Source organism: Leuciscus leuciscus, assembly GCF_965113295.1.
Source record: "Leuciscus leuciscus genome assembly, chromosome: 3".
Taxonomy (NCBI): domain Eukaryota; kingdom Metazoa; phylum Chordata; class Actinopteri; order Cypriniformes; family Leuciscidae; genus Leuciscus; species Leuciscus leuciscus.
Window position 1 is genome coordinate 21,466,620 of NC_138727.1, and position 13,548 is coordinate 21,480,167.

Consider the following 13,548-nt stretch of genomic DNA (forward strand, 5'->3'; position numbering starts at 1 on the left):
CGATTTTCTGAAATTTAAACTCGCGACTGACACCTGTGGCCAAAAAACGGAACTGCTCTTCCTTCCTGCTCGCTCTCGTACGTGCACACTTCACAAGTCATCCGCTGCAAAGAAGTCAACATTATGTTTACAGAGGTAAGAACAGTCAAATACATATATTGTTTGAGAAACTATAAGTTTGTTTGCTGACTAGCGGTGGTGGCAGAGTGATCTGAAACGTTTAACATGAACGCGCTTGACGTCACATCCGCAGACAGCGCGGGAAAAATCCGACCCGACAGAAAATAGAAAAAATTGGATACAGGCTTATAGGTGCACCCACTGTGAGCGGACAAGGTGTCAGTATGCTCATCAGGAGATGTTTGAGTCATAAAAAGTTGCATATAGCCTCTTTAAGCCTCACACAGCCATTACGTAATAGCAGGATGAGCCCTTACCCTGGCATGTAGTATCTTCAGACTACAACTAAGTGATGATTCGGAGAAGAATATAGAATAGAATAGAATAGAATAGAATAGAATAGAATAGAATAGAATAGAATAGAATAGAATAGAATAGAATAGAATAGAATAGAATAGAATAGACAAGCAAGGATAATAGAAAGTTATAGTTTGTATAGTATATTCTATTTGGGATCCGACAAAATTATCTCCCCCAAGGTGGACGTTTAAAAATCAAATAAGGACGTGTTGACTTATTCAAAGTCTTGAACTGAGTAAGTACAATCTCTGATGATGAGATGGTGTATGTTAATGTTCTATTTTTCGGAACAACATGTAGCCTTGTATAGGTTCATCTTAAACAAGTCAATTAGGTTGTATTGTGTTGACCATTAATGGGGAGTTTAAGATGATGGAAATCTACCAAGATATCAAAGATAAAACCAGAGGCAGAAGAGATTAGTGATGTTCTCATTTGGAACACAAGTGCATTTCATATGTCCTATCCATTTACTGCGTTAGCCCACAAGGCCTTAAACAATCTTCTTCTATATTATACAAAACAGTTTGTACCCTAACAACGGAGCATTCCTTAAATAATCCAATTTAGATATATGCCACACAAGCAAGTTATTGTCAAACAAATACTGTAAGCATATTAGGGGGCTTGAAGCGACTTGGCTTTAATGTGTCCAGAGTGTTATACATCAATAGAAAATGGTCTAAAAATGTACACACATTCTAAATAACAAAGATTGCATTTTGCAATGCTGGTGTGACTATCTGGGATAGGTTATTCTTGGTTTACTCTTAAATAAAAAGCAAGTAAAAAAAATCTAATGATTTAGTCTAAAGCTTTCGATTTAAATCCAACGCAGTTCTTAAAAGTTAACAAACATCCTTAAAAATCAAACACTGCAATAAGCCCAACAATATTCAGAATTATACACGCCATGACTTTTCGTAAATGGTTTCTAAATATCTCTAGAATTTTGATGGTTTCATGCTCTTTGCAGACAACACAGCACAAAGCACATGGTGGTCAGCACAAACGATGTTTTGTTTGTAATCATTTCAAGTTAACAATGTGGTTTCATATTTTATCTTCCTTTTAGCTTGCATGGTTTTGTTCATGGTTTTTGAGGTCACACAACCTGTATATGATGTCGCCATTTGCACTTTTTCCACCAACCATACAAGAACTGAAAACCTATGAATCGCAAAATATGGTAGCCTATTCTAATGTAAGAATAAGTTGGGGGTGTTTCCAAGTGTTCCGAATCAGAGGTTAGTAGTGTTGCCTATACAACCATGAGCACTCCGACTGACCTAAGAAACATTTTAGTAGGCAGTTATTATGTGTGCCCCATATTTCTATTGACTGAAGCTGCGATGGCAATCATTTGTGAATTAATAATTATTTTTAGTTAGTGCTTCAGTGAATTTGCCAAATGGTTTTGCAAAACGTTTAATTCGCATTCGTTCAGACTGCTCACTCCCTGAATCATCTGAAGACATTTCACACATACTGTCTGTGAAACTGACAGTATCAAGATTACTGAAGATGCAGAGGACAAACAGCGCTAAATGAAGTAGATATTCACCTACAAACAAATGAAATAAAAGGCTATTTTTTTGGGAGGAAACATTGAGAAAATTCAGCTGCAGCTCTGCAACACGTAAATAGGCGGCCATTCACACCAAAAATGTTTTTGTGTCAAACACAAAAACACTTGATTTTTTGTTGTTGTTGTTTTTGTTGTTGTTGTTTTCCTATGTGAACACGCGCTAGATAAATGTCTTTGACCATGTTGTTGCTTTTTGCAATTTTTGTGTTTTAAAATGTTTAAAATGCATTTGTTCTCTTCAGGTTGCTCTCACTGATTGTTTGTCGAAAGAGTCTCAAGTATTATAGAAGTGCATAAGTTAAATTTTAATTTCTCTCAGAGTTGAATTTTTAACATGAGCATATATTAAATGTGAACTTTTTAGTGGTGTTTGAAAAAGAAAAAAGAAATTGTTTCCCCTCTGTGCACACCCTCAGATGAAATCCTGCAGGCATCCCTGGAGATTAGAACAAAATTGCAACAGGCCCAGATAGGCTACATGGGACACTGACAGACCAAAACACCACTTTTTAAGATAATGTTTATAAAATTACTATATAATTAACCCTAAGTTGGCTTATAAAATCTTATTAAGATAGTAAGCCTATTAGGATAGCAGAGAGTAAACAATTTAAAAACCCTATCACCTTCACCACTATGCCTTTGATCAGAGGGAACTGACATTATAAGTGGCTAGAAGCACTTTCAAATTAACAAATGACTAATTCTCTCTATAAAAAAAAAAAAAAAAAAAAAAAAAGCAATGCCTTTTCCCCCTAATGACAAATGTACTCATTTAGCCCTAACAACAAGATCACCTGTATAACACTATAAAGACATTCTATCCTGAAGGTACTATTTTAGGATATAAGGATATTTTAGTATAATCTGCTTTCTACAATTTGAGACAGCATTTATGTCAGAGACATCACATGGGATGCTTAGAAATCCTGTATTGGTAGACACTAGACAGCTCACCTATTTGATAATAGTTTTTGAAATAAGAGAAACTGGTAGATATATAATAGCGAATCGATGATGCTAAACATAATTTTACACCTGTCCAAATACAAGATACAATTCACTAAGATACAATACATCAAAAGAATGAACCATAAGAGACTAAAGAGACAAATAAAATAATATATTTCTCATCCTTTGGGTGTTAAAAGATCCTTGTTTGCACTACTCATTAATAACCATATACTAGTTAACAAAAATATATTGTCCAGGATTATTTTAAAAACACTGGCTTGCCAAGTATGTGGTATAGCTGACAATTTAAATAGGAAAAACACTGCAGTAAGCAATGTCTAGAATTTGTAATAGAGAAAGAATAAAACATCAGCCACGTTTGAGACAGACGCTGTGGTGCATAAGCAACGCCTTACATCAAAGAAAGCAAGAGAGAGAAGCTAAAGAAAGGGGTCACACTTCTACTCTTTTAAGTACAGTACTGTATGAGACCAGAATAACACAGAGAATGACTGATTGTGACGATCTCCACTCGCAAATCCAAGTTTTCATCCATCCCTAAATACCCAACGGTGAACAGGAGGCAGATAATCTCTGATCTTTCGCATTACACAACGCGTGATGAAAATAAAATGAAAAGCGTAGTAGATGAATGGCAATTTAACTTTATAAGCAGGCTCTTTGTATTATAAGGTAGAATTGTCAGGTTAAACAAACTCAATTTTATCAAATTGAAGTACATTTCCAAAACAAAACTTCTGTATAACTACAAACATCCGTGTTTAGACAATTTTACATGAAATCTTACTTCTCTTTTATGTAAATATCATTCTGGACTAGGAAAAACCAGAAGACATGTAGTAAAACAAGTGTTGTACACATATAGCACACATTCACTATAGAAGCAAATTTCCAAGAATAAATAATGCAGGTGAAACAGGATAAACCTGCCTCTACATAACTGAAAGGAGATAAATAAGGGAAGAAAAAAAACCATTTCACCAAACAAGCACTACATTTTGTCACGACTGCAAGACTGCATGAAGATTGTGTATAAAGTACACAGCAAGCTGTGAGAAGGAGCAGTGTGTTTGAGGAACCATCTGTTCTACAGAGCAGCTCTGAGTCATGCCACCCTCTCCACTGCGCAGCATGCACTGATGATGTCAGAGCCTGACGATTGGTCGGAATGAGGCAGATTATGTTGTTTAATATCAGGCAGCGAGATGCAAGTCCACCTCCACAACTCACAGAGTTTCATATTCCCTTTAAAACAGATGGCCTTCAAAAAGATGCAGAGAGCCAGCTGTCATATTAGTTAACCCCCAACCGTGCATATCTCTCTATCGCTCTCTTTTCTTTCTTTTTTTTTCTTTTTTTTTAAATCAAACAAATCTGATTCACATTATCAGGACTATGTTAAGGGATGCTGGGGTGATGCCTTTAGCATGTGAGAGAAGTGTTCCAATAGATGCTACTGTTCCACAGCTATCCTTAAAATGACAGATACTTCCTCCAAAACCTTTGTTGCACAAACTGTTAGCATTCAATGAGATTTTGATTAATGCAAGGGAAAGCTTCAGGCAAGGACACTAGATGGACAAAACAGACAAACCCTGGAGTGAATCCGGCTCAACCTAGTCTGATGGCACCAGAACATACATACATACATACATATACACACACATATATATATATATATATATATATATATATATATATATATATATATATATATATATATATTTATATATATATATGTCCAATGGGCAATAGGTTCAATAGACTTAAAATATATAATTTAGTTTTTTGTTATTAATTACTTTAAGATATTCAAATGGAAATAGAAAATATTTAAAAATTCTGAATTAAAATACCATACAGTATTGGACCCTAAAGGCTATGTGGTGGCTTTAGATCATCATGGCTTTTAAGAGTCACAGCATCAGGATTGCTTTAGAGGGCATCGAGGTCAATTTAAGGATATAAGCTATTATGTAACAACTCATCTACGCATCTTAAATATTCATGTTCACACGGTGTAATTTAATCGGTGCAAATAACACCTGATAAAAACAGCACGGAAATACATTGAACATACATTCATCTGAATTAATTGATTTTAGACGACAGTGACTAGCCTGCTAGTAACAATGTTAGTGCATTTATTTGTTTATCATATTTCGGTGCGTTCAAAGAAGCACACACTGTTCCGCGTAAAGATCCGCATTACGATTCAGGACACAAGCTGCTCTGTCTGCTGTAGCACTGCAGCAAACCCATTTTCACGCATGTAATGGCCAAGAGAATGATGAATTTCATTACCGTTGCTTCTTACCTGAGTGGCTTTGTGGAATTGTTTCTTCAGTCCCGCTACAGACATGATTCCGATTGGACTAGTGCTAACGCCGTTTGTGATGTGCAAAGATGTAAATATGCTCACAGGATACGTGGATGTGAGACGTTCAAAGATAAACCCTTGTACACTGGGAATCACCACAAGCATAGGCTGATTATAGCAGCTGATGATGACGTGGCCGTGACATCACGCGTCAGATACCGCCTCTCTACAGATTAGAGCAGAGCACCTCCTCCAGGGGGAACCTTCAAGGTTAGTTCAAAAAGGCGTAACGCCAACAGGTAGAAATTAAGAGGCAGGTCTGTTTTACTGGAGGTCAAGGGAGGAGATGCCTGAAAAAAACTGCAAACTGAAAAAATTATCTTCAATGTGTTTGCATTAAATGTATTTGAGTGATCTGTCACTGTTCATTAATTCACTACATTGTGGTGGAGCAAATAAAAAACACAGATTATATAGGCTACCATAAAATGAATCTAGCAACCTACAGATGTCTGTAGGCTATCCTACACTATTTTCTCATGAATTTGTTTTCATTTCTGAATTGATTTTAATTTCATGTTGAAATACTTTATACACTTTTATTTGTATTAATTGTATTTACCGTTACCTGAACAGACACACTTTATAATCATTATTATGATTCTGTTCTAGAAAATCCAAAACATCAGTGTTGTAGCAGCTGTGGTGGCAAAAACTGCAAAACTCATACAATACAATACAATTCAAGTCAAGTCACCTTTATTTATATAGCGACTGTACTAAAGCAGCTTTACAGTGATAACAGGAAAATAATGCAACTAAGTTTGTTGTACAGCAGCTGTAGATGAAAATAGTGTCATTGTCCAGTTTAAGGACATCCAGTGTTTGTTCATTTCTATTTTATAGTTATAAATTTAGTTCCTTTATCTGTACAGCAGCTCTGGAGAAAACATTATGTCATCGTCCAGCTCATTTCAGTTCTCATAATAATTGTATCAATGGAGTCAGATCGATAATATTGTTGAATATTAATTGTCCCTGACTATACAAGCCAGGGGCGACATTGGCAAGGAACCCAAACTCCATGAGGTGACAGAATGTAAAAAAGGAGAAACCTTTGGAGAAACCAGGCTCAGTCGGCGGGGCAGTTCTCCTCTGGCCAAAAAACGAACAGTGCATGATTATGATTCAGGCAGTATTACAGGTCGGAGCTCAGATTGGATAAGAACATTCAAAATATTTAATCCAGTTCCATCTGGTTGAAGATCGGATTCATCACACCGGTATGGAGACAGGTTTGTGGAGGATGTTTGCTACTAGCTGAATGGCAATACAAACAATAAAAAAAAGAAAAAAAAAAAAAGAAGAAGTGTTATATATATATATATATATATATATATATATATATATATATATATATATATATATATATATATATACACACACACACACACACTCTAAAAAATCTTGGCCTGAATCCAGCTTCTTATTCGCAGCTTCTTATTGACGCTATCCGTTCCACCTTAAAATGCACCTTCAGAATAAAAGAATAATAAACAATGTTTAAATGCAAATAATACTGATACGGAAAATGGACTGTAAAAATATAAAGGCAAACAAATATAATTACAGTATTCTTTAATTATTATACATGTCATCTGCTCAATTTAGGGACCATGTGGTTTTTCTCTTATTCACACTTTTTAGGGACCCTGTTTCTATTTTATCTATTTTCAGAAAAAAAAAGAAAAAAAAACTATTTTGAAAGGTAAATAACAAATAATAATAATAACACATAAAATGACTCTAAAAAATATAATTAGGCCTACATCATTCTTTAATTATTGCAAAAAACATCATTTGAATGCATTTATAAATCAATAAAAAAATACAAATAATTTAAACAATTATTAAAAAATTCAATTTCACAAGGTAACTAGAGATTATGCCAGCTCCAGCTTGGATCCAGCCTCTTATGAAGACTTAAGATGACCCAACACCCTTGATGAAACCCACCCCTGCAAGGAATCCAGGACATCAAACACGTGTGTCTTCAAAATGGTACAGCAATGGCTATTTTAAGTCAATTCAGTTTAATTCATACATTAATTTGTATAACGCTTTTCGCAATACATATAATTTCAAAGCAGCTTTAGAGAAAATGCAGGTTTCTATGTTGCAAAACCACAATAGCATTTTATGAGATGATATCAGAAAGTACAGTTATAAGATAGCACAAATTATAATATTACAAATATCATTTATTTATTTCAGCAAAATTAGAGTGCCTTTTAAAGCAATGATAAAATTAACATTTTGTATAATCATGTTTGATGTTCTGGAGTCCTTGCAGGAGTGGGTTTCATCTGTTCAAAGGTGTTGGGTCATCTGAAGTCGGCTGGATCCAAGCTGGAGCTGGCATAATCTCTAGTTACCTCGTGAAATTGAAATTTGTAATAATTGTAAAAAATAATATATATATATATATATATATATATATATATATATATATATATATATATATATATATATCAATTGATTTATAAATGCTTTCAAATTATGTCATGTCATGTGCAATAATTAAAGAATGATGTAATAATATTTTTACAGTCATTTTATGTGTTATTATTTGTTATTTAAAAATAGTTTATTATTCTTTTCTGAAATTAGATACAATAGAAACAGGAAGAAGCGGAAGTTCGCGTCTATTAATGTTGAGCGGATAGCGTTAATAAGAGGCTTTTTTTTTTTTTGACAAAAAACAGCAACATACAAAACTCTCGTAGGGGAAAGAGAATATACATGCGTATATACAAATGTTGTCAATATACAAAAAGTATTAACCAAGCAGAAAACAACAACAAAAAACAAACCGAAGAGGGGGAGTTACTTCAAAATACACAAGTCAAAGGCAAAAAGGCTAGAGAAAATAAAATTAACATTTGGAGCAGCACAAACACAAGGGGAGATTAATCAAAACAGTAGTTTCCTAGATTTGTCACTACACATTTTCCTTGCGATTTTAGTAGATTTTATCTTTTTAAGTGAGGTAAAAAAATTATTTAAAATCATTTACAAACAAAGGAAGGCTTAGAACATCTCCACTTGCTGCAATGAATATGATATTTACTCATAAGAATAATCATATTGACTAAATCTGATACTGATGAATCTACATTATCCATATAAAAGAGGATGTGTGGCAAGGTGAAAGTAGGGATATTATCAATCTTAAGTGACAGCCAATTATGTAGCTCGGACCAGAAGCTATTGGACACTGGGCAAAAAAAACAAAACAAAACAAAACAAACAAAAAAACATGTGTTCCAGAGTCTCATCAGCCATCTCACAAAATACACAAGGCTCTACATCACATTTGAATCTTTTTCTAAGAAACTCAGCTACCAGGTATATCTTATAGATTATTTTAAAGTGAGTCTCTTTGACTTTTGGGGAAATGGGCCATTTAATGAATTTAAAATGTGTTTTTTTCTATGGACAATGCAATCATATTCCGAACCTGTACACACAATCCTCTGTTATAATCAAAAAACTATTTAGATTTCAAAGCATCTTTAATATATTTATTATTACATTTATTGTCAACTAAAGTACAATCATTATTTGGTAATGTTGGTAAGGGTCTTATTCTTGTGTATAACAATGTGCTTTGAATTAACTGTAATAATGGTACAGTTATTGCTTTACAGATCTTATTGTATTCTCTATTTGTACAGTTTAAATTATATTTGTCAAAGAAATCTTTATATTCCAAGAAGTTACCATTATCATCTATAATATCATTCACAAAAACAATGCCCTTTTCATACAAATCATACCTAAACAATGATTTCCTATTGATTATAATGACCCTATTGTTCCATAAGGTGGATCCATGTGGAGAAAACTTATGGGTGAATATCATTTTCCAATATTGGAGAATTTGTTTGTGGAAGTTTGATAATTTAACAGGAATTTTGGTTACCTCAAAATCTCAATGCAAAAGAAAATCATGCCCTCCTACTTTTTTAAATAGATGTCTAGGTATGTGAAACCACATAGAATCTGATTGTGATAAATATGTTTTCAACCAGTTAATCTTAAAGGTCCCAAACATTGAATCAAAGTCCAAGGCTCTGATACAACCCATATCATACTCTTTAACGAGCTGTGATTTCTTAATATAATGGGTTTTATTTTTCCACATGAATTGGAAAATAATTGAGTTGGCTTTCTTAATATTACCAGAAGAAACATACAGGGAGTGACATGGATAAATTACTTTGGAAATACCTTCTGTTAGTAACTCTACCAAAGATAGTGAGGTCTCTGGTAAGCCATCGACTCAAAGATTTCTTCATATCTATTAATCGGTTAGAAAAATTAACATATTCCCTTCTGATAGCATTTTTAGATAAGACTATTCCTAGATATTTTACTTCAGATTTAACCTCGATTGAAGAGATGATGGAAACTGTTGATGAGTGAATGGGAAGTAGCTCACATTTTTTTAATATTGAGGGTTAATCCTGAAGATTTAGAGAAAATCGAGACTGAATCAAGCGCAACATCAACCATGAATGTATTCCTTAAAAGGATTGCTGTGTCATCTGCAAATTGACTAATTTTAAATTCCTTTTCAAATATTGAGATCCCATGCAAATCGGGGTTGTGATCAATGAGCATGATAAGTGATTGGGTGGCTAGAATAAACAGTTTGGGAGAAATCGGGCACCCTTGTCTAATACCGCGGAGCACCTCAAACCTAGGAGTCATACCAGGATTCAGGGACACAGAACTATATATGTCAGTATAAAACATCTTCATTATTTTACAAAAATTGTTCCCAAAACCTAAAAAATCTAAGACTTCAAATAAAAAGGCATGTTCAACAGTGTCAAATGCCTTATAAAAATCTAGAAATAAAATAAAGGCATCAGCATCAATGAGATCTCGATAGTCAAGCATGTCTAGTAGCAATCTGGTATGATTATGTATATTTCTACCCCTAATGAAAGCTGATTGACACATCAATAATATGTGATAATCCCTCATTCATATGATTAGCATAGGCAAGTGCCAATAATTTATAATCGCTACATAACAAGGTAATTGGTCTCCAGTTATCCAATAAAAGATTATCTTTGTTAGGTTTGGGAATGAGAGTGATGAGACCATGTTTCATAGTGGGAGAAAGATTACCTTTTGAAATACAATCTAAATAAGCATTATAGAGCATTTCCCTGATATCACTCAAAGAAAGATAAAAACTCCACGGCTATCCCATCTATTCCAGGTGATTTCCTCTTAGACATCATCTGTCGAACTGCCAAATCTAGTTCCTCAATTCTTAGCTAATCTTCCATAAGTTGTTTAAAGTTATCATCCATTGTCTTTTTAAACCCCTGAATCTTATTTAAGAAAAAACAACAATCTTCTTTAGAAAAAAGGGATTTATACAAATTACTATTGATTTTTCTCATTTACTTCTTCTTGATTTTCAACAATAACATCATTGATATTTAACTTCCGATTTTTTTTCTTCGTCTGTCTTTGTTTTTCCAGAATAAAAAAATAAGAAGAGTTTTTTTTACCCTTCTTCGTTCCTCCTTGAACGAATAAATGCACCCTTGGCCTATTCCAGATATATATTATCGAGATGGGACTGTAGATTGTTTAATTCAGTCTGCTCTTCCAGTGTCAAATTATCTTTACAGCACAGCGTATTAATGTGACAAATGATGTCCCTTTGTCTTATCTTTTTAAGTGTTGATGATTGCTTACTTGTCCTAATAGCTGACTGCTTAACTTTGAACCATTCCCATTTACTCAGAAAACACATTTCCAATTCACCTACATCTTTAACCAGTTGTTTAACTACATTACAAAACTCAGTATCTTCCAAAAGGGTATTGTTAAATTTCCATATGGAGTTTATGTTATTCTCTCTTCCACCTGGAGAAAGTGTCAAAAATATTACACAATGATCAGTCAGGGGGTGCTGAGATTTCACATCTATTTACCTCATTAACTGTCTGAGATTAACCAATAATCCAATCTTGAGCACTGGCCATTATTAGATGAGTTAAACCAGGTAAATTGTTTTCTGGTTGGGTTTTTCATTCTCCAATAATCTATTAGATTGGCCTTTGTGATCAATTCAACTATTGTTTCATCAAATGTGTGGCAGTGTCTCTTTGATGGAAGGCGGTCTAACCAAAGATCAGGTGCCAGGTTAAAATCTCCCCCAATGATTACTCTATTCGTTGAAAAAAGCATTTTCCATTCTTCTAAGCACTTACATAAGGATGAGAAGAGATTTTTGTTCTGTGCTCTTTTGTTATAACCATACACATATAATAAAATGTAGTTTATACCATTCATTTCTGTTGCGACCATTAACCAATAGAGTCACTTTTATGGTCAATAATTTTCCCAGGAAATCTATTTAATAAAATCATAACTCCTGCCGTGTGTGACGTTCCATGACTGAAAAAGATAGAGTCTCCCCATTGCAATTTCCAAAATTTTGTGTCACCCTCAGATGAGTGGGTTTCTTGCAAAAAAACACAACTAGCCCTTTGCCCCTTACAAAAAATAAAAATAGCCATACGTTTTACATTATCTTTCAACATTCTAGTATTTAAAGAAATAAAGGACAACATTTAGGTGATAAGTAGATAACCTATAAAAAAAATGCCCAAAAGAGTGTAACAATGCGCAGGAATGAGTAAATAGTCCTAAATCTACATGTTTAGAGTAACTAACCCTCTATACACTATAGAGGGAGTAAAGGAAAACGTACTCGGTTACTAACGTAACCTCGGTTCTCTCTAGAAGAGGGAACGAGTACTGCGTAAGATATCTTACGCTAGGGGAAAATCCTTTTCCGCGAGATATTGAAGCCAAAAATTATCCTTAATTTTGTAATAATGCAAAACGCGTTGCAGCAGCAATGCAGACATAGGCGAGACAGCTCGCGCGCCTATTGGCTGCTCTGCGGCAACTGCAGCAGCCTATCGAGCGAGGCCTGGCGTGACGCCAGACCCAATCAGGGCACTTCGCGCCCGCTGCGTTACGTCCCGCCGAAATGGGCGTGGTCTAGGCCTATAAATATCGCTCGCAGGCAGCTATTATCTGGTTTTTCATCATCGAAGCAACCAGAGCGTGTGCATGCACGGCAAGATACGCAGTACTCGTTCCCTCTTCTAGAGAGAACCGAGGTTACGTTAGTAACCGAGTACGTTCTCTTACGAGAGGTCTCTCGTACTGCGTAAGATATCTTACGCTAGGGGACCCAATGTAAAACGCCGTGCATGCTGAGATCTGACACCAAAGACCCAAGGGCGAAAGCCCGGGGTACATATAGTGCACAATCACTCAGTGAACTCACAGAGAGTCCGGGAAGAAGGAGGGGTGCAGCCTCACTTTTCCACATAAAGTAGCGTCGAAGGGACGCGAATTTCATCATACAGACAGGGCGGGGTACGGCCTGAACTGATGGGAAAAAATGTGGGTCTTACACAGTTTGCCCAGCTTTAAACTGTCGAACATCGAGCTGTGCTCAGCAAACGCAGCATTCTGAGCTGAACGCATCAGGTCAGATAATACTGGTAGTTTAGACCGACAGCAGCCTGGCCTGCAGGGCGGGAACCTCTAGGTTATAAAACCTTATAAATGTAGACGGGGAGGCCCAGCCTGCCGCCATACAAATATCTTGCAAGGCAATCCCACTTGACCAGGCCCACGAAGAGGCCATGCCTCTCGTGGAATGCGCTCTGACACCCAAAGGGCACTGCATGCCCTTGGAGGCGTATGCCAGCGCTATAGCATCAACTATCCATCTGGATAGGCTCTGTTTCGACGCGGCTAGTCCCTTAGAACGTCCGCTAAACGAAACAAAGAGCTGTTCCGTCTGTCTGAAAACAGACGAGCGAGACACATAAGCTCGTAATGCCCTGACTGGGCAAAGGAGGCTCGCGTCTCTTTCCTCATCAGGGACCGGTAGGGCTGACAGAGAGATAATCTGCGCCCTAAACGGTGTGTTGAGGGATTTTGGAACATAACCGTGCTTAGGTTTGAGTATAACTTTTGAGTCATTGGGCCCAAACTCCATGCACGCCGCGCTCACAGAGAGCGCGTGCAGATCCCCTATGCGCTTCACTGAAGCGAGAGCCAGCAAAAA

The 13,548-nt window shown here is 35.7% G+C and overlaps 1 protein-coding gene across 1 annotated transcript in view; it reads right to left on the reverse strand.

The window, feature by feature from the left end:
- sh3gl2a (SH3 domain containing GRB2 like 2a, endophilin A1) overlaps positions 1-5,536 on the reverse strand; it is a 45,970-nt gene extending 40,434 nt beyond the window's left edge. The window contains exon 1 of the mRNA XM_082165676.1: positions 5,361-5,536. Coding sequence (XP_082021802.1) covers positions 5,361-5,528 — 168 coding nt within the window. The 5' untranslated portion in view covers positions 5,529-5,536. The remainder of the gene's footprint in view (positions 1-5,360) is intronic.
- Between the last annotated feature and the right edge of the window lie 8,012 nt (positions 5,537-13,548).